At 44.1% G+C, this 21428-nt stretch overlaps 1 protein-coding gene across 2 annotated transcripts in view; it reads left to right on the forward strand.

Annotated features, from left to right (window-relative positions):
• The first annotated feature begins 3233 nt into the window (after positions 1-3233).
• The window catches only part of LOC143782706 (chloride channel protein D-like), a 337940-nt gene continuing 319745 nt past the window's right edge, over positions 3234-21428 (forward strand). For both annotated transcript variants that reach the window (XM_077270471.1, XM_077270472.1), the window contains exons 1-2: positions 3234-3345; positions 10326-10377. In XM_077270471.1, coding sequence (XP_077126586.1) covers positions 3336-3345; positions 10326-10377 — 62 coding nt within the window. In that variant the 5' untranslated portion in view covers positions 3234-3335. The remainder of the gene's footprint in view (positions 3346-10325; positions 10378-21428) is intronic.

A 21428-nucleotide genomic window follows, 5' to 3' on the forward strand; every position in this document is an offset into this window, starting at 1 on the left:
CAGTAAACAGTAAAACCTGATGTAGCAGAGTCGGGGATTGTCGTGGGATGGATTTATGGTGGACCCCTTTGAATTTTTTTATTAAAAAAATGGGGGGTAATTGTCGGGGAGTGCTTTTTTACAATTAAAGACTTTTTTTCTGTGTGTATGTATTTATTACTTTTGACTATAGAGTTAGTAATTGGGGGTGTCTTATAGATGCCTCTCCATTACTAACTCCTTGGCTTGATGTCAACAGACATTAGCTAGCATCAACTCCAAAACCATTACCCCGATTGCCACTGCACCTGGGCAAGTGGGAAGAGCCGAGGCTAAGTGTCAGAACTGGTGCATCTAATGGATGCATCAATTCTGGGGTGGCTGAGGGTTGGTGTTGTTAGTCTGGGAGGGAACCAATATCCATGGCCCCTTTCCAGCATATTAAGATCAACCCCTCTGCTTTCTGCTTAGCCTTTGCTGATTATTAAAAATAGGAGGGACCCCATGTCATTTTTTTGGGGGGGTCTCCCCTTTTAATAACCAGTAATGGCTATGCAGACAGCTGTAAGCTGAAATTAATATCCTGGGAAGCTTCATCGATATTGGCCTCTTCCCAGAATAATAACGTCATCCCCCAGCTGTCTGCTTTCCCTCAGCTAAGTATTAAAAATAAGGGGGATCCCACACCATTTTTTTCTTTTATTAGCTAAATGCATGTATTGTGAGCTACACACACACTGTACTAATCATATATCTCACTGACATATTTCTTACTATGTACAGATGTTGGCTGGTGAATACACTTGTCAGTGTTGCCTGCTTTCGCTGCTGTCAGTGACAGCGTGCGGCACTGATGACCGTAGTAGTCATCAGCCAACACCTGAAAAGCGGTAACTTTTCCACTGTCCGTCACAGCCGCTGGCTTAAATGCTGTTCTCTGTGTGACTGTGCGGGAACCCGGAGCGGTCTGCAATACCCAGCAGCTGTGACCGGTCGTGACTTCAGTCACCTCACACAATCTCACACTCTCACTTTTCTGCTACTTCACGTGCTGTCTCTTTCAGTCACGATTAGGACATTCACTGTCTCTTTATTACCAGCCCTTGGATTTTAGGACTCTTACCATTCTTAGGATGTCTCTGCGTCTCAGAGAATTCAGTATACGAGAATCTCTGTGCCACTTGAATGTCATTAGTCCTGTTTTTTTAGGCACTGCGCATCTTCGTCACTGCTCCTAGGATAAGTCTTAAAGGATAAGTCTAAGGGGAATAGCTCACAAATCTTCTTTCTTAGCCATGTCTTTATCAGCCACACACAGACAGTCCACTCTGACTCTCCCAGTTGGTAAAATTGTCAAACTCCCACTCTGAGATTGGCCCAACAGGTAACCTCACCCCACAGGCCACGTGGTCATCACACTCCATCTCCACAACCTTTCAGTCTCTCCAGATCTGGGCCTAACTAGGATAACACACTTCCTCTGTGATTGTCCCACCAAAGCCTGTAATTCCTTCAGCCAGTCACAGAAACATGTGTACACATCTGTGCTGTAGTGCGCCACGATCATTTCTTCTGTGGGTCCTGCAACAAGAATAAATATACAGTACAACAAAACATATATACAATGAAGTACATAGTACACATAAAATCTGGGAAGCAAACCTTAGTCCTTAAAGGGGACATGCAACAAAAATAACAGAAAGCAGTCCATCATCTACAGAAGATGGAGGTTTCACTTACCAGTCTCAATACTAGCATGTGTTAGACATCAACGAGGTTATTAATCCCTGGGGAATATAGGATTAGACAGGCCAAATTATTAAATTCACATTACTCTAAGGTGCACAGGTCAGTAGTCATGGGCGAGGGGCTGCTGTGTTCCCACACCCCAAAAGTAAATAGTATACCATTTCCCTTGTGCTTTGTGTGAATTGCAAAACACTCATATTTTGACCAGAGGCCTCCGCTGCCTCCTAGATCCCGGTTCCTGGAACAGCCGCACAGTCAACAGGAAACACTTTGATCTTTTCTAACAGTTTAACTTTACTGAGCAGTCCAAGTTCAATTGTAATTACAGCACAATATGTTGTCATCCTAATGGTACTTTCAGCCTGGGCTATCCCTCTCCTTGCTGTCATCTCTGGCCCCTGGGATACTCCACCCACCTAGTTCCCACGAATCCCGTCCCGTGTTCCATAATTGGTTTTCCATCTGGTTTCCCCTTCTGGGAAGAGAATAAGCAGAATCCTCCAGGCTTAGTTTGGGCCATAGGCCCCGGACGACCTGGGAAGGGCCACTGAAGTTTGACATGGCCATTCTCATGATGTCCACACTGACCGTATTCTCTCATGCTCTCCAGCCCTCCGGCCTTGAATTTCTGCTCTCAATACTTTTATCTAATCCCCTCATCTAACCTAAAGCTGAAAGTGTTCCCCTCTTTATAGCCTAGCACCCTCCCATTGGCTGAGCTGGTCCAAACCACCCAACTGTTGCTAAGCTCTAGTAATCAATTCCTGAATCTATTGTGCTCAAAACTGTATTGTCCCCAGTAATATCTTATAGCTAAAGCTAGTCCCTTATTCCATGTCCTATACTTAATCCTCATCCTATATCTAATACGATAGGACATTATATCTTCATCAAAACACATTTGAATCATCCACATCACCAAATATTTATAAACATTCCATTACAAGACATTAACCATGCACCTTGGTGCCTATAAGGCTCTATGCATATTAAAACACGTTTTCCTATGCACAAGTTATAACAATTTCTTATTAAGGGGGAAGCATATGACTGCCTAGGTCATACTCTTACATTACAGGGGCATAGCTAGGACAGAAAATAGATTTTTGCTCTGGGAGAAGGGAAACCTGGCTCCACCTATTCTTGTTTTTCACATGGAATGTTCAATAATTTGGGATCTAATGTTAAAATCTAATCTCTACAGTCAACTTTCCAGCAGATTTCAAGGGCCACAACTTCACAACTATGCTGACAGAGCTGATATAAATGTTATATTATTTATGATGCATTGATGCATTAAAAACAATTAGCAATGATGCGTACCCTACGGCCACTTTAATACAAGACAAGTGGAGCGCCCTGTAGTGTGCATTAGGGTGCTGGAGAAGGGGGATTTTAGACAAGTGCCGTGTTTCTTTCTGTCTCCTGTTATGACTATAAACAAGACGAAAGGAAACAGATTTTTTTACCCAGTAAAGCTGTTGATGGAATAACACAGTGGGCTACACAACGTTACTTTCAGACTGGATAAGCCTCTCCTCCTTCACAAGAAACTTCTAAAACATATTGAACAGGAAAAAGGGTCATTGTAAATTACCCAATGCACCATGATTTCAGGTAACAATCTATCTACTCTAATATATTACTATGATATATGGTTTACCACCCTTTACTACAGCCGCAGTCAGTTCAGAGGTATTGCCCCTTGCATTACTACTTATGGGGGAATGGGTTTGGTATGTGTCACTAAGTCTGCTTTTGTTTGCAATTCATGTAAAGTGTCTGTTATCCTATTATCTGTTATCACGTGTGCATGTATTTTGAGCCTCTATTTCTGGTTAGAGAATTACATTATGTAATGTCGGAATCCTACAATTATGATAGTGTACAGAAGTAAGGCTACCATAGGTTCATATGACTACTGTGCTATTTGCCGAGAACTACGTCAGGGTTTCTGTTTGAAGCACCAAAAAGCTGTATTCGGCCTGGCATCCCGACAGAGCCCGACAAATACTGCCAAGATGGAGGCCAGATGGTCTCCACCGTCACTCTCTTTGCTTCTTTCAAGCTCAATTGCTGCGTCAGGGTTCCCATCCAAATACAGTTCATTTTGGCGATTAAAACAGTAACCCCGACATTGCGCTGGGTGGAGAGCATTGTATTCATGTACATCCAGCCTCTGAGTTAAATCTTTTTGGGGTAGCTATTTTTGAGAATTATGATAAGTAAGAAGTTTTTCCTGCAATCCCATGTGAAATGCACAGTGATAAAGCTGAGGTCAATGACAAGCTCAGTCGGCTACATCCATATATGTGTTTTTCCTATAAGTAGCTTGTACAATACATTTAGGATTTCTCATACACATTTTCTTTATTTTTTATTTAAACTTATAAACAGACTTGGGTTGGGAACTTGAATGGAGCCGGGCTACAATACCACATACGGCTCATAGTCAAGACTGGTGCTGTTTCTGGCCTTTCTTTCTAAGGGTGTGTGCACACGGCGTCTTTTACATGCCAGCGTATATGCTGAGTTTTTCCTGAAAAAGGCTTTTCAAGAAAATTCCTCTGCTGCATTTACTGAAGCTTCTTCTTTTTTTTTTTTTTTAAAGCACCACTTCAGCTTTTTTTTACCAGTGATGGAGTGGTGCTCACGTGTGCAATTTGTTTGTCTTTGGAATTAGATTTTAATTGTTTTAATAAAGTTATAATGTTTAAGGGTATATATTTTTGTAAGTAGTGGTGCTACTAAATTAAGTTCCCTGTCCCTAGTCCCTATGACCACAACTTATGACGGACTAGGGAGTCAGAAACAGCAGTCACAGAGCTGTCAACATAGACTTACATTGAGTTGTGACTTCCGGATCGCTCAGCAAACACTGGAGTCACCCGGCTGGTCACAAGCTGTTAGTAGTGGCACCGATAACAGATGAAGATAGCGACTGGTAGGTATAAGACTAGGGGCAGGGTACATAGATTAGTAGTCCAGTCCAGCGCTGCAATAAAAAAAAAAGGTGGAGTGGTGCTTTAAGTTTTTTTCTGACATTATTTGTGGCTTATTTGCCAGGGGCATTTTTTTTTTTTAAAAAGAGCTGTATATATTAATATTGAAAATGGACTATTCACTTATATTAACCTCTTGGAAGCCTGAAGCTTTTAATAGAAGTTACAAAAGACTAAACATATGTAGAGCAAGTCGTTTTTACGTTGCTATGAATATGTTCATTCTTTTTAGCATTTTTTTTAGCACTTCTTCAGGCAAGTTCCAGGCGGAATTCACCTGTAAAAGGCAGAATGTACACATATCGTAATCCTGGACAACATATTTAAGAAAAAAAGACATTACTTTATAGGGATTGTAAACTGTGGATGCAAAGTTGGATGCAATGAGTATTGGTCACTAGTTGCTGTGTTGTATGTAATCATAGGTAATCATGTGTAATCACAGGTGTGTCAGTTCATAGGAATCGATCATGCCATATTGTTTTGTTTGTATACATACTATACTGAGGGATAATACTAAGAAACATGATTAATATAAAGAGACATTGAATAACAGAGGAACAAGGAAACATAAAAGCTAAACAAATACACATAAGTATGAAAATAACATTCAGTTTGGAGAGTTAGAATCGGTGTTTCTGTGTAAATTCTTAGAAATTGTGTGCCCATGTATAGTTCTAATATTGTGTAAGGTAGTGAGAGTCATAATGTGTTGTCTGAGATATACAGATTGATGATCTATTGCACGGGTGGGCAATACATTTTCCCGGGGGGAAAAGAGACTGCAAACGTTGAGGAGGGCCCACGTAGCCCCCCACATAAACCCTGTATACAGTATGAGACACGCATAGCCTCTCTATATACAATACAAGACCCCATATAGCCCCCATGTATAGTATGAGCCCTCACATAACCCCTATATGCAGCATCAGCCCCCACAGAGCCCCCTATATACAGTATGAGACCCCACATAGCCTCCTATACGTAGTAAGACCCACCAAATAGCCCCTATATACAGTGTGAACACCCACATAGTCTCGTATGTACAGTCCTGCTCATCGTTATTGGCACCTAAGAAGTTTAAGTACATAATGTGGAATATATTCTGAAGAAAATGAATCAAGTGAAATAGTTTTTTTTGTATAGAGCAATCATGTTAAATACAAAAGGGCAAGTGATAAACAATAATTTAAAACTAAAAACAATGGAAGGGAAAAATAGAAAAACCTAAAGCTTGCTGTGAGACTGGTATTGGCACCCTTTACATTAAATTAGTTTGGAAGCACATTTTGACTCGCCGATGGTAAATTACAAATGAGAATAACCGGTGATTAATTGTCAGTGCCCATGTGACATGAAATAGCCAATGAATGATGACTTCAGTGTTTTAACTCCTTTACCCCCGAGGGTGGTTTGCACGTTATTGACTGGGCCAATTTTTACAATTCTGACAACTGTGTCTTTGTGAGGTAATAACTCTGGAATGCTTCCATGCCTCTTGGTGATTATGAGATTGTTTTCTTGTGACATATTGCACTTCACGATAGTGGTAAACTTTGTTTGATATTACTTGCGTTTATTTGTGAAAAAAATGGAAATTTGGAAAAAAGTTGGAAAATTTCGCAATTTTCCAAATTTGAATTTTCATGCCTTTAAATCATAGAGATATGTCACACAAAATACATAATAAGTAACATTTCCCACATGTCTAATTTACATCAGCACAATTTTGGAACCAATTTTTTTTGTTAGGAAGTTATAAGGGTTAACAGTTGACCAGTGATATCTAATTTTTACAGCACCATTTTGTTTAGGGATCACATCAAATTTGAAGTCACTTTGATGGGTCTATATGATAGGAGATACCCAAGTGTGACACCATTCTAAAAACTGCACCACTCAAGGTGCTCAAAACCACATTCAAGAAGTTTATTAACCCTTCAGTTGCTTCACAGGAATTTTTTGAATGTTTAAAAAAATATGAACATTTAACTTTTTTCACCAATTTTTTTTTTACTTCAGATCCAAATTTTAAAATTTTTCCAAGAGTAACAGGAGAAATTGATCCCTAAAGGTGGTTGTACAATTTGTCCTGAGTATGCTGATACCCCATATGTAGGAGTAAACCACTGATTGGGCGCATGGCAGAGCTCGGATGGGACGGAGCGCCGTTTGACTTTTTCAATGCAAAATTGGCTGGAATTGAGATTGGACACCATGCTGTGTTTGGAGAGCCGCTGATATGCCAAACAGTGGAAACCCCCCACAAGTGACACCATTTTGGAAACTAAACCGCCAAAGAACTTATCTATATGTGTGGTGAGCACTTTGAACCCCCAAGTGATTCACAGAAGTTTATAATGTAGAGCCGTGAAAATAAAGGGTAATAGGAGAAATTGGACCCCAAATGTTGTTGTGCAATTTGTCATGAGAATGCAGATACTTCATATGTGGGGGTAAACCACTGTTTGGGCTTATGGCAGAGCTCGGAAGGGAAGGAGCGCCGTTTGACTTTTTCAATGCAAAATTGACTGGAATTGAGATTGGACACCATGTTGCGTTTGGAGAGCCTCTGATGTGCCCAAACAGTGGGAAGCCTCCCAGAAGTGACACCATTTTATGAACTACACCTCTCAATGAATTCATCTAGGGGTGCAGTGATCATATTGGCACCTAGTGCTGGGTGTCAGCTATCAGAATCAGCTGACACCAGCAGGCGATCGCCCTTGCACCCCTCATGTGCGCGGGTGATCGCAATGATGTAATATTCTGTCTTTGGACAAATAGGCCCAGGTCACATGGACGGAATATTACGTCCAATGTCAGAAAGAGGTTAAAAAAGTCACATGGTAGGTCCTGGTGAAGACAAAGGAGCTGTCTGAGGACATCAGAACTCTATTATTAGCAAACACAAGACTTCCAAAGGGTATAAGGCCATCTCCAAAGACCCTTGTGTTCCAGCATCAACACTGTGCAATGCTATTAAGAAGATTGTCAAGCATGAAATAGCAAAGAACCTCCCTGGATGTGGGTGAAAGAGGAAAATTGACAAGAGATGTCATTGAAGGTTGGTGCAAATTTTGGAAAATACACCATATCAAACATCCAAAGACCTGTAGGCCAACCTGGAACAGTCTGGGGTCATGGCTTCAACAAGCATCATATGCCACACATTAAACAAAGCAGAGCTTTATGTGTGAAGGCCAAGGAAAAAACCATTGCTGAAGGAAATACGTAACCAAAGAGTACTTTGACAAACCACAACCTCTCTGGGAAAATGTTCTGTTCTAGATTTTAGAGCAAAATGTCCTACCCAGTGTAAGAAAACTTGGTTTGAGTCGAAGATCATGGGTCATCTAGCAAGACAATGATCCAAAGCACACATCCAATAGTACACAAGAATGGTTGGAAAAGAAAAAATGGACTGTTTTAAAATGGCCAGCAATGAGTCCTCACCTCTATGCCATTGCAAATCTGTGGGGTAAGCTGAAATCTTCCATTGCAAAAAGAAGTCTGAAAATATTCAAGAGCTTAAACAAACTGCAGAGTAAGGCTGCCGTCATACTATCAGTATTTGGTCAGTATTTTACATCAATATTTGTAAGCCAAAACCAGGAGTGGGTGATAAATGCAGAAGTGGTGCATATGTTTCTATTATACTTTTCCTCTGATTGTTCCACTCCTGGTTTTGGCTTACAGATACTGATGTAAAATACTGACCAAACACTGCTAGTGTGACAGCAGCCTAAGGGTACTGTCTCACAGTGGCACTTTTGTCGCTACGACGGTACGATCCGTGACGTTCCAGCGATATCCATACAATATCGCTGTGTCTGACACGCAGCAGCGATCAGGGACCCCGCTGAGAATCGTACGTCGTAGCAGATCGTTTGGAACTTTCTTTGGTCGCTGGATCTCCCGCTGTCATCGTTGGATCGGTGTGTGTGACACCGATCCAACGATGCGTTCGCTTGTAACCAGGGTAAACATTGAGTTACTAAGCGCAGGGCCGCGCTTAGTAACCCGATGTTTACCCTGGTTACCATCGTAAAAGTAAAAAAAACCAAACAGTACATACTCACATTCCGGTGTCCGTCAGGTCCCTTGTCGTCTGCTTCCTGCTCTGACTGAGTGCCGCCGTACAGTGAGAGCAGAGCGCAGGGGTGACGTCACTGCTGTGCTGTGCTCTCACTTTACGGCGGCACTCAGTCAGAGCAGGAAGCAGACGGCAAGGGACCTGACGGACACCGGAATGTGAGTATGTACTGTTTTTTTTTTTTTTTACTTTTACGATGGTAACCAGGGTAAACATCGGGTTACTAAGCGCGGCCCTGCGCTTAGTAACCCGATGTTTACCCTGGTTACCCGGGGCCTTCGGCATCGTTGGTCACTGGAGAGCTGTCTGTGTGACAGCTCCCCAGCGACCACACAACGACTTACCAACGATCACGGCCAGGTCGTATCGCTGGTCGTGATCGTTGGAAAGTTGCGGAGTGTGACAGTACCCTTAGAGTGGGGGAAAATACCAGCTGAGAAGTGCAAGAAGCTTATAGATAGCTACAAGAAATGTTTGGAGGCTGTCATCAGGGATAAAGGGTGTACAACCAAATACTAATTAGGGGTGCCTTTATTGCTGCACATGCTATTTATTCTGTTTCTTCTTTGAAATTGCAAAATGTAAGTTGAAAAACAATATTTTATTTATGAATTACTTGGAACCACTAATTAAAAAATTCAGAGGATATAACTTTGGTGCATTTCCATTTATTTCTGAAGATATTGTACAGTCTATGAAAAAAAGAAGGGGTGCCAATAATGGTGAGCTGGACTGTACAGTATGAGCCCCCACACTGTCCCCTATATAAAGTGTGAGCACCCACATAGCCTCTCTATATACAATATGAGCCTTTGCATAGCCCCCTAAACGCAGTATCAGCTCCCACATAGCCTCCTATGTACATGCAAACATTGCATACACATATGGAAAAAAACAACAACACATACCTCACTAATGTTCCCCAGGTGGTCCGCTCTGATCTCCAGTGCACTGAGTCTCCGCACAGCAGGTGCGATGTACGCGGAATGATATCATTGCGTCTGCTGTCTCAGCTACACATAGTGATTGGAGGAAGAAGGGGCTGGCGACTCTGTTCTCCACTAACACATTCACCACTGTCTACATCCTGAGGATACAGATAGTGGTGTCATCAGGAAGTGGACGATGGAGGATGAGTAAGGGTATGGTGCGGCTTGTGGGCCACTGTTTTCAGCCCTTCGGCTGTCTTGGTCTGTATAGAAAAGAGAAATGCTTAAACTAGGATATTTTATTAGTGTAATCCATCTGCTGTAATGGACGATAGTCTGTTTTTGTAATCGCTTCTATGCATACATTTGAATGTCTATCCATGACATCTCCACATGAAGTCCATATGCCTAAATAAAGCATAATGAAAGAGATTGTCATTGTGAGAATATCTCTTTAGATATTGGACTGTAGATTTAAATAGATAATAGTTCTAACAGATAACTATCATGTATCTATTGCTAAATCAACTGTAGCAAAATGTGAACTACTAATATACGTTTTCCTTGCAGTTTGCTGGAGGCCTGGATATACTCGAATAAAGGACTCCTACACATCCACTCGGTAAGTTATGCTTGTTCTTTGAACCTATCAGTAAGTGTAAAGGCTTGGGTCACATGACAGTATAAAAAATCAGTCCTGTTTTCATCCAGATAAATGGTACTAATATTTTCCTCACTTGACATCCATGTGCAGCTGTCCACGTGCAATCTATTTTTTTACTCAGTAGCTATTAATCATTTATAGCACCATTTACAGTTTCCTTTGTTACAGAATTGCAATGTATCAGTAAAAATCGGATGCCATACTGTGGCTCTGCATGGCATCCGTTTTTTTTATCACACCCATCCGATTCCAGAGTTCAAGCGAAGCATTCTGTGTTTTTTCTTTTTCATTTACAGATTCTGTCAGTGAAAAAATTCAGTCATAAGCACTGCCCCATTGGATAACATTGGTCAGTGTGCTATCACAGAAAAAAATCGCATAGCACTCATCTGATTTATACAGTGTGAGCGAGCCCTAAAAATGAGTGGTCATTTTCTACTCAAACTTTCTTCTCAGTACAAATATTATTGTGGTTTATGGTTAAATTATTGCAAAATATATAATTGGTGGAGAAAGGTTGGACTTGATGGACCTAGATCTTTTTTCAACCTATGTAACTTTATGAATACAATTGCTCCGGTCTCTTCTACATGTTCCCAAAGTTGGTGCATACTGGTCAACTCAGTTGTGTAAGTATACAGATTTTTCTTCAATTCTACCCACAAGTGTTTAATTGGACTGAGGTCTGGGGACTGTGGGGCAATTTCAGCACATCTACTTCATTGTAATTGAACCATTTCTTCCCAATCTCGATATAGGATTCGTGTTGTTCTCCTGTTGGGAAACTATGTTGTCCCTTTCATACACATAGTACTTAAGTGTATGAAGCAACTCATCTTGTAAGATTCTTACATATAGTTCAACACTGAGACCACCATCGATCCTGGTCAAGTATCCATCACCTTTAGCTGGGAAACAACTGCAGCGCCCCAGAGTTCTGGTCATTGCAGTAATGTCGTTCTTCCACCAGGGGAAGTGATGTTACGTCTGAAGGCAATAAGGCTAAGTTCACATTAGCGTCGGGCGCCGCTGCGGCGACGCATGCGTCATGCGCCCCTATATTTAACATGGGGGGCGCATGGACATGCGTTGTGCTGCGTTTTGCAACGCATGCGTTTTTTTGCCGCAAGCGTTGGGCGCAGAAAACGCAGCATGTTGCATTTTTTTTGCGTCCAAATTTCGGCAAAAAAGGACGCATGCGTCGCAAAACGCAGCGTTTTAGCGTGCGTTTTGTTGCGTTTTTGTTTGCGTTGTGCGTTGCATCTCCGACGCAACATCGCACAATGCAAATGTGAACGTAGCCTAAAGGAGATCTTCCTACCAGGTATCACAAACCATACACCACACTTCACACTCCAGTCCACCAGGGGGAGCCTTGCTCCTATCTACTAGGGCACTCCTCACAATTAGGTAAAACTGGTGGGCTGGATAGAAAGTTAGTCAGAAGCTGACTGGGCTTCACCCAGGCAGCATCCAGGAGTGAGGAGCTGATTGGACTTCACCCAGGCAACACCTGTCAGGCAGACAGGGGGAGAAGAGGAACATCAGAGCTGCAGGCAGAGAGGTCCCTGACAGGGGTGGGATCCTGTCAGAGGCCTAGATAGAAGGCTATGGAACTGCACCTGCCTCACGTGCGGCAGCATCCTAAGGAAGGACACGAAGAGAATTGTATTGTAGCGGGTGAGAAACGAAGTCATAGCACAAGGAGAGAAAACCAGAGGGAGTTCTGCCCTGTAAAAGGCTGCCTCCTTCTGAGGCGCAGAAGTTGGTGGCCGGAACACCAAGAGAGCAATCGTCACCAAGCCTTGCTTCAGAGACCGGCAGGACAGTCAATTCCAGGCTGGCTGCCCGGCCATATACCCAGGAGGCACGGTGGCAACTTGTGGGGGCTGGGGCGTCTCTAGAGTCCCTGTAAAAAGCCTCAGGCCACCAGTCATACGGGTTTGTCCTATCCACACCATCTGGGGGACAGAGAGGAAGACATCTATAACAGTTGTGAGGACCTTACCGAGAAGCTCAGCAGGGAGGTACTACAACACACTGGCGCTAGAGGAAGGCTACTGATTTCCACCTGGATAAGGGGACTGTACCCTGGACTGTGGATGCTGAAGCCTCCAGTAAAGGTAAAGAGACTGCAACCTTCTGTCCTCGTTCTTCACTGTGTCTTACATCATCCACCATCACCACCTACACCTCTGGGAAGCCCTGGGGATACACTTCACCTGTGGGAAGGTATACCATCTAACTGCCATCACATCACCCCAGCTGACCCCTAAGCAGCGTTGGTCACCCTGACCGAATACCACAGGTGGCGTCACGAACATTATCCCTTTAAAGACCTTCCCCATAAGAACTATTCCTTTTATTGGACACCCCTCCAAGGGCCACGGACCGGGTCAGGCCACCGTGACATCCCCTGAACTGAAGGAACGGTGCCGAGTACCCCATTGACCTTACGTGGGGGTGCTCCACAACCACCTATCATAAGGCTTCCTCAACCGAACTTGACATTTTCTTCAATTTCTCAATCCGTTAGCTCCTTTTTTCAACTTGTTTCTTTCAGACCCATTTGCACCTATCAGAGCCTAGTCTATCGACTTTCATGTCATCTCTCCAAATCACCTATTTCAAATCTTTCAATGTCCACTTTTTGCACTTCTTTGCAAACTCGAACCGATGCTTCTTACAATATTGAAGTTGATGTTTTTTTTTGGGGCCACCATTCCAGAGTTTTGTAAAATGTGTTGCATGGTGCCTGCATCGACGTCTGTGATCTCATTATTATGAAGCATGCGAGCCACCTCCACTGCAGTGTTTGTCGTTCCAAAACGGATAGACTTTGGGATGAGCTTACTTGTTGACTCTGATATTTTGTCTGGATGTCCACCTTTTGGCTTCTGAAAGGATGGACAGACTTCTTTTCATATTCTTCCAACTGTCATGGCACTCACATGATGCAGTTTGGCAATTTTCTTGGCCAAGATTCGACTATCGATGAGGTGGATGATGCTGTTTCTCTTTTCTTGGGAAATCATCTTCATGGCTGCTCCTGGATTTAAACCAGTGACCTTTCACTTGGAAATCAACCTAACATCACATTGCACTATTAGGTAACGTGTAGTGTTCAGGAAGAAAAATATTTTTCCAGCATCAGGAGCAAAACAGTAACAATGCAGTGACATAACAAGAATCTTCACAACTAATCATACGCAAAATAGTTGCAAGTCTAATATATATATGAGATAGTCAAGATGATTGTCTATAAAATGATGGTAGTCTCACGATCAAAGCATCAGTGGATGGTGAGATATGGAGCCTGAAAGTCAAAAGTACAAAACATTGTTACCCTTTTGCTCTTCACTGTATGATGACACATGATTGACTAAATGTGTGGATTTGGTATAAAAACTGTTGAGGCGCATGTTCCACTTTTTTTAAATTAATTAAATCTTGCCAAGCCTGGCATCAGAAAAACCCTGGTGTTCAATTGTTGTCACTGGTAGATGCTGCTGGTTTGGAATTTCTCTTGTGGCTATTCATTACATTTCAGGCCAACCAAAGTGAGAATTTCTCTCTTATAGTTCATTTACCCCTCTCAATGGAACACTTTATAGAGATCAGCCCCTTCACCAAGAATAATGACAAAGGGGATGGAGTTCTTCAAAACATAATATGGGGAGATGTAATAGAGGGAGACTGCTGGCTCTCACCAGTCTGATGAAGGACTCTGTCCAAACTGTTGGTGCCATCATGTGAAGGAAATATGCATGTGCTTCTCGAAAGAAAACCTGTGGGGTGGTTCCTTTTTCTCTTGATTTACATTATATGTGGTTCCATGGACAGTAGAGATTAAAACTAGTATACAACATCTCATTTTAGGACTTATCCTTGGGGACACTGAGACTAATGTGATCTTTAGTTTTAAAACCACTGAACATCCGAAGGCAACGTTTTAAGTTCATGCATTATTTGCACCAAAATTCTACTAATGTGAACATAGTTAAAATAGAGTTAACATTTGATTTGGTTTGAGAGGACCTAGGCAAATTATTATTTACGGTACCATATACAGTACATTATATTAGATACTTGTGGAGCGCCCCCAGACGCAGGGCCGCGGGGTACTCGGTACCGGGCCTCTCTGTCTCGGTTCTGGGGTTGTCACGGTGGCTAGATCCGGTCCGTGACCCTGCTAAGGGGCGTCCAATGAAAGATGTAGTGGTGGTGCGTGGTGCAAGTCGTGATGAATAACGAGGACACAGGGTTGCAGTCTCTTTACCTCTTTACTGAAGGCTTCAGGATCTGCAATCCAGAGCACTGCTAACAGGGCTGACTGAGGCCGGCCGGTTCCGATGGCACGTCCAGAGTTCCCTTCGCAGGTGGAAATCAGTGCCTTCCTTCTAGCGCCTGTGTGTTGTAGTACCTCCCTGCTGAGCACCACGGGATAGTCCTCACAACTGTTGTGTCTGTTTCTGATGTTATTTCTCACAACTCGTATCTGTTCTGATGTTCTTCTCCGTCCCCCAGATGATATGGCTAGGACGCACCCGTATGACGGGTAGGCCTGGAGTTCTTCCAGGACCCTAGAGTCGCCCCTCTCCCACAATTGCCCCCTATGTCTGCTTAGGTGATTTAGGTGAGACAGCCAACCTATAATTAACTCCTGCCATTGGTTTGAAGTAAGGCTTGGAGCCCAATACTTCCTCGGCGTTCCAGCCACCGACTACGCGCCTCAGTAGGATGTTGCCTCGATCTTACGGCACGACTCCTACAGGCTTTTATCTCCTTTGTGCTGCGATCTCGTTTCTCACTTCACAATAAACCTTGCTTCTTTTCCTTTCTTTGGATACCGCCGCAATGAAGTGCAGGCGCGGTTCCATAAAGTTCTGTTCTGTTCGCTAGGCCTCTGTCAGGATCCCACCCCTGACAGGGACCCCTCTGAATCTTCCCCTGCAACACCCTCTGCCACAGGATGTTGCCTGGTTCCAACCCAGTCAGCTTCTGACTAACTTTCTGTCCGGCCCCCAGTTTTACCAGAATTGTGAGGAGTGGCCTAATCATAGGCCACTCCTTTTTGGAAGTGCATTTGAACAGCAAGGTGGATTGCTGTTGAGGGGAAATAGAAAACAAAAATCTTTAAATCTTCAGCATAGCGAGTGTGAGCGAGCTGAGTGTGACCTGAGCGTAAGTGTGAATGGCGGTAAGTGTGACTTGTGATTCAGTGAAGAGGTATTTGGAAAGCCTTTAACAAATACCTGTGTGAATTGGTGTGAGTTGCTGAATTGGGAGTAGCTATATTCACAAGGGGTTAACTTAGGGTGGGGGCTCATAATTAAGGGTTTATAAGGGGCAGCTGTTTGAGGCTCAAGTCCTTTTTGGAAGTGCATTTGAACAGCAAGATGGATTGCTGTTGAGGGGAAATAGAAAAAAAAATCTTTAAATCTTCAGCATAGCGAGTGTGAGCGAGCTGAGTGTGACCTGAGCGTAAGTGTGAACGACGGTAAGTGTGACTTGTGATTCAGTGACTTTGGAATCAGGGAGTTTCCAAGGGAGGAATTGCTGTCTATTTTTTTAATTAATACTTTGTATTTATTTTTATTTAACGTTTCTGTGTGGTGTAATCTCCATTAGGAAATGTGCTCCACTATTGTTAATGCCATCCAGTGCACATCTTGCCACATGTATGCAGTCCTTGATCAGCCGGTCGAGGGTGCATACTGCTGTGCGAGATGTGAGCAAGTTGAGCATTTGGAAGCCCAGATTCTGGATCTAAATGTGCAGCTGGCAACAATGAGATCCATAGACAATATGGAGAGGAGTCTTCTGCTCACTGAGCAGACGCTCAATGGGATAGATGAGGGGGGGGATGGTAGGATGGAGCTGCAGGACAGTGAAGTAGGAAGCTGGGTGACAGTTAGGAAGCGGGGTAGAGGGAAGAGTGCCAGGGAGGCTAGTCCTGATCTGGCACACCCCAATAAGTTTGCTAAGTTGGCAGATGAGGGGGGTGCCAGTACAGGGGTAGCACTGCTGCAGCCAGGCATGTCCTCTGAAAGCCGGAGGAGTGATTGCTCCAGTAAGGAGGGAAATAGGAGAGCAGGGCAGGCCAGACAGGTGCTGGTAGTGGGGCACTCAATTATTAGGGGAACAGATAGGGCAATCTGTCACAAAGACAGGGATTGTCGGACGGTGTGCTGCCTACCTGGCGCTCGAGTCCGACACATCGCTGATCGGGTGGACAGATTACTGGCAGGGGCTGGGGAGGACCCAGCGGTCATGGTGCACATTGGCACAAATTACAAAGTTAGAGGTAGGTGGAAGGTCCTTAAAGATGATTTCAGGGAATTAGGCTGCAAGCTGAAAGCAAGGACATCCAACGTGGTATTTTCCGAAATACTGCCTGTACCACGTGCCACGCCAGAGAGGCAACGGGAGATTAGGGAGGTTAATAAGTGGCTCAAGAATTGGTGTAGGAAGGAGGGGTTTGGGTTCCTGCAGAACTGGGCCGACTTCTCAGTGGGCTACAGGCTCTACGCTAGGGACGGGCTGCACCTCAATGGGGAAGGTGCAGCTGTGCTGGGGGAGAAAATGGCTAGAAGGTTGGAGGAGTGTTTAAACTAGGGATTGGGGGGGAGGATATTCAATTTATAGGAGGGGAAGAAAGTGCAGATAGAGACCTGGGCACAAATAAGGAAGTTGGGGGTGGCGGTGGCATGGGGGTGGGGTTAGAACAGTTAATAATTTAAGAAAGAATAGAGGTACAGAGAGGAACTGTTGTGAATTCCGTCTGGGCTCCCTCTGGTGGCCTTTAGCGATACTGCGGGTCTGTAGCAGAGCTCAGCTGCCTCATTTCCTGCTATGCTGGTTCCTATTTAACTCCACCTGGACCTTTACTTGTTGCCTGCTGTCGTTGTATTCAGTACTGGTTCTGATCTCTCCTGGACTTCCCTTGTGACCTGTCTCCTTCTGGAGAAGCTAAGTCTTGCTAGTTCTTTTTGCTCATTGTTTCCTTGAAAATGTTTCTCAGTATATTATGAGTTCAGTCCAGCTTGCTTATATGTAATTTTTCGCTTGCTGGTAGCTCTGGGGTGCAGAGTGCGCCCCTCACATCGTGAGTTGGTGTGGGGGTTCTTGTATGTTCTGCGTGGATAGTTTTTGATAGTATTTTGTACTGACCGCACAGATCCCTTGCTATCTTCTGTCTATTTAGTGTTAGCGGGCCTCATTTGCTAAAACCTGTTTTTCATTTCTACGTTTGTATTTTCCCCTTAACTCACCGTTATTATTTGTGGGGGGCTGTCTAAACTTTGGGGTTATTTCTCTGAGGCAAGTGAGGCTTTGCTTTCTCTCTAGGGGTAGCTAGTTTCTCAGGCTGTGAAGAGGCGTCTAGGTTTTTAGGTAACGCTCCACGGCTGCCTTTAGTGTGTGTGGATAGGATCAGGGTTGCGGTCAGTATAGTTCCCACATCCCCAGAGCTTGTCCTAATATTCAGGTTTACCTATCAGGTCAGTTTTGTGATCCTAACCACCGGATCATAACAGTACAGCAGGACCGTAAAGTGTTAATGCATCGCAAAAGAGGGATAAGAGAAATCCTGAGTTCATTTTTTTTTTCCTCTGCAGTGTGTCTAGCCTCTCTCCTCCCCTTAATCTCTGGGTGGTTCAGAATTCAGCTGCAGCTATGGACATTCAGAGTCTGTCTTCTAGCGTGGATCATCTCACTGCAAGGGTGCAAGGCATTCAGGATTATGTAGTCCACAGTCCTATGTCAGAGCCTAAAATACCAATTCCTGAGCTGTTCTCCGGAGACAGATCTAGGTTTTTGAACTTCAAAAATAATTGCAAATTATTCCTTTCTCTGAGACCTCGTTCCTCTGGTGATCCTGTTCAGCAAGTTAAGATTATTATTTCTTTGTTACGTGGTGACCCTCAAGATTGGGCATTCTCTCTGGCGCCAGGAGATCCTGCATTGCTAAATGTGGATGCGTTTTTTCTGGCGCTTGGATTGCTTTATGAGGAACCAAATCTAGTAGACCAAGCAGAAAAGGTTTTGCTGGCTCTCTCCCAGGGTCAGGATGAAGCAGAGGTTTACTGTCAGAAGTTTAGGAAATGGTCTGTGCTCACTCAATGGAATGAGTGTGCCCTGGCAGCGATTTTCAGAAAGGGTCTTTCTGAAGCCCTTAAGGATGTTATGGTGGGGTTCCCCACGCCTGTGGGTCTGAATGAGTCAATGTCTTTGGCCATTCAGATTGATCGGCGTTTGCGGGAGCGCAAACCTGTGCACCATCTGGCGGTATTTTCTGAGCAGAAGCCTGAGTCTATGCAATGTGACAGGATTCTGACCAGAATTGAACGGCAAAATCACAGACGTCAGAATGGGTTGTGCTTTTACTGTGGTGATTCTGCTCATGTTATCTCAGATTGTTCTAAGCGCACAAAAAGCTTCGCTAAGTCTGTCACCATTGGTACTGTACAGCCTAAATTCATTTTGTCTGTTACTTTGATTTGCTCTCTGTCATCCTACTCAGTTATGGCTTTTGTGGATTCAGGTGCTGCCCTGAATTTGATGGATTTGTCTTTTGCCAGGCGCTGTGGTTTTATCTTGGAGCCTTTGCAATTCCCTATTCCACTAAAGGGAATTGATGCTACGCCATTGGCCAAGAATAAACCTCAGTACTGGGCTCAAGTTACCATGTGCATGACTCCTGCACATCAGGAGGTGATTCGCTTTCTTGTGTTGCATAATTTGCATGACGTTGTCGTGTTGGGTCTGCCATGGCTGCAGGCTCATAATCCAGTCCTGGATTGGAAAGCAATGTCTTTGTCAAGTTGGGGTTGCCAGGGGATTCATGGCGATGCTCCTTTGGTGTCAATTGCTTCTTCTACTCCTTCTGAAGTTCCTGAATTTTTGTCGGACTACCAGGACGTATTTGATGAGCCCAAATCCAGTGCCCTACCTCCTCATAGGGATTGTGATTCCGCTATAAATTTGATTCCTGGTAGTAAGTTCCCTAAGGGACGACTTTTTAATTTATCTGTACCTGAACATGCCGCTATGCGGAGTTATATAAAGGAGTCTTTGGAGAAGGGGCATATTCGCCCGTCCTCGTCCCCTTTGGGTGCGGGGTTCTTTTTTGTGGCCAAGAAGGATGGTTGTCTGAGACCCTGTATAGATTATCGCCTTCTAAATAAAATCACGGTCAAATTTCAGTATCCTTTGCCACTGTTGTCCGATCTGTTTGCTCGGCTTAGAGGGGCCAGTTGGTTCACCAAGATAGATCTTTGTGGAGCGTATAATCTTGTGCGTATAAAGCAGGGCGATGAATGGAAAACAGCACTTAATATGCCCGAAGGCCATTTTGAGTACTTGGTGATGCCTTTTGGGCTTTCTAATGCCCCTTCTGTGTTCCAGTCCTTCATGCACGACATCTTCCGAGAGTATCTGGATAGATTTATGATTGTGTACCTGGAAGATATTTTGGTCTTTTCTGATGATTGGGAATCTCATGTGAAGCAGGTCAGGATGGTATTTCAGGTCCTGCGAGCCAATGCCTTGTTTGTGAAGGGCTCTAAATGTCTCTTCGGAGTCCAGAAGGTTTCCTTTTTGGGCTTTATTTTTTCTCCTTCTACCATTAAGATGGATCCAGTCAAGGTCCAGGCTATTTATGACTGGACTCAACCTACATCGGTGAAGAGTCTTCAGAAGTTCTTGGGTTTTGCTAATTTTTACCGTCGCTTCATCACTAATTTTTCCAGTGTGGTTAAGCCTTTGACGGATTTGACCAAGAAGGGTTCTGATGTGACGAATTGGTCTCCTGCGGCCGTGGAGGCCTTTCAGGAGCTGAAACGTCGGTTTTCTTCGGCTCCTGTCTTGCGTCAGCCGGATGTCTCTCTTCCCTTCCAGGTCGAGGTTGATGCTTCTGAGATTGGAGCAGGGGCTGTCTTGCCACAGAGAAGCTCTGATGGCTCTGTGATGAGGCCATGTGCTTTCTTTTCAAGAAAGTTTTCACCTGCCGAGCGGAATTATGATGTTGGTAATCGGGAGTTGTTGGCAATGAAGTGGGCATTTGAGGAGTGGCGACATTGGCTTGAGGGAGCCAAACATCGTGTGGTGGTCTTGACGGATCACAAGAATTTGACTTATCTTGAGTCTGCTAAACGGTTAAGTCCTAGACAGGCTCGATGGTCACTGTTTTTCTCCCGTTTCGATTTCGTGGTTTCATACCTTCTGGGTTCGAAAAACGTGAAGGCTGATGCCCTTTCTAGGAGTTTTGTGCCTGACTCTCCGGGAGTTTCTGAACCGGTTGGTATCCTCAGAGAGGGGGTGATTTTGTCTGCCATCTCCCCTGATTTGCGACGGGTGCTGCAGGAATTTCAGGCCAATAGACCTGACCGTTGTCCACCGGAGAGACTGTTTGTCCTGGATAGACGGACCAGTAGAGTCATTTCCGAGGTTCATTCTTCGGTTTTGGCGGGTCATTCTGGGATTTTTGGTACCAGGGATTTGGTGGCTAGGTCCTTTTGGTGGCCTTCCTTGTCGCGGGATGTGCGTTCCTTTGTGCAGTCCTGTGGGATTTGTGCTCGGGCCAAGCCTTGCTGTTCTCGTGCCAGTGGATTGCTTTTGCCTTTGACTGTCCCGAAGAGGCCCTGGGCGCATATTTCCACGGACTTTATTTCGGATCTTCCAGTCTCTCAGAGGATGTCTGTTATCTGGGTGGTTTGTGATCGTTTTTCTAAAATGGTCCATTTGGTGCCCTTGCCTAAGCTGCCTTCCTCCTCCTCCGATTTGGTTCCACTGTTTTTTCAGAATGTGGTTCGTTTGCATGGTATTCCTGAGAACATTGTGTCTGACAGAGGATCCCAGTTTGTGTCCAGATTTTGGCGGTCCTTTTGTGCTAAGATGGGCATTGAATTATCTTTTTCGTCGGCCTTCCATCCTCAGACGAATGGCCAAACCGAACGAACTAATCAGACCTTGGAAACTTATCTGAGATGTTTTGTTTCTGCTGATCA

This window comes from Ranitomeya variabilis, chromosome 6 (assembly GCF_051348905.1).
Source record: "Ranitomeya variabilis isolate aRanVar5 chromosome 6, aRanVar5.hap1, whole genome shotgun sequence".
Lineage (NCBI taxonomy): Eukaryota > Metazoa > Chordata > Amphibia > Anura > Dendrobatidae > Ranitomeya > Ranitomeya variabilis.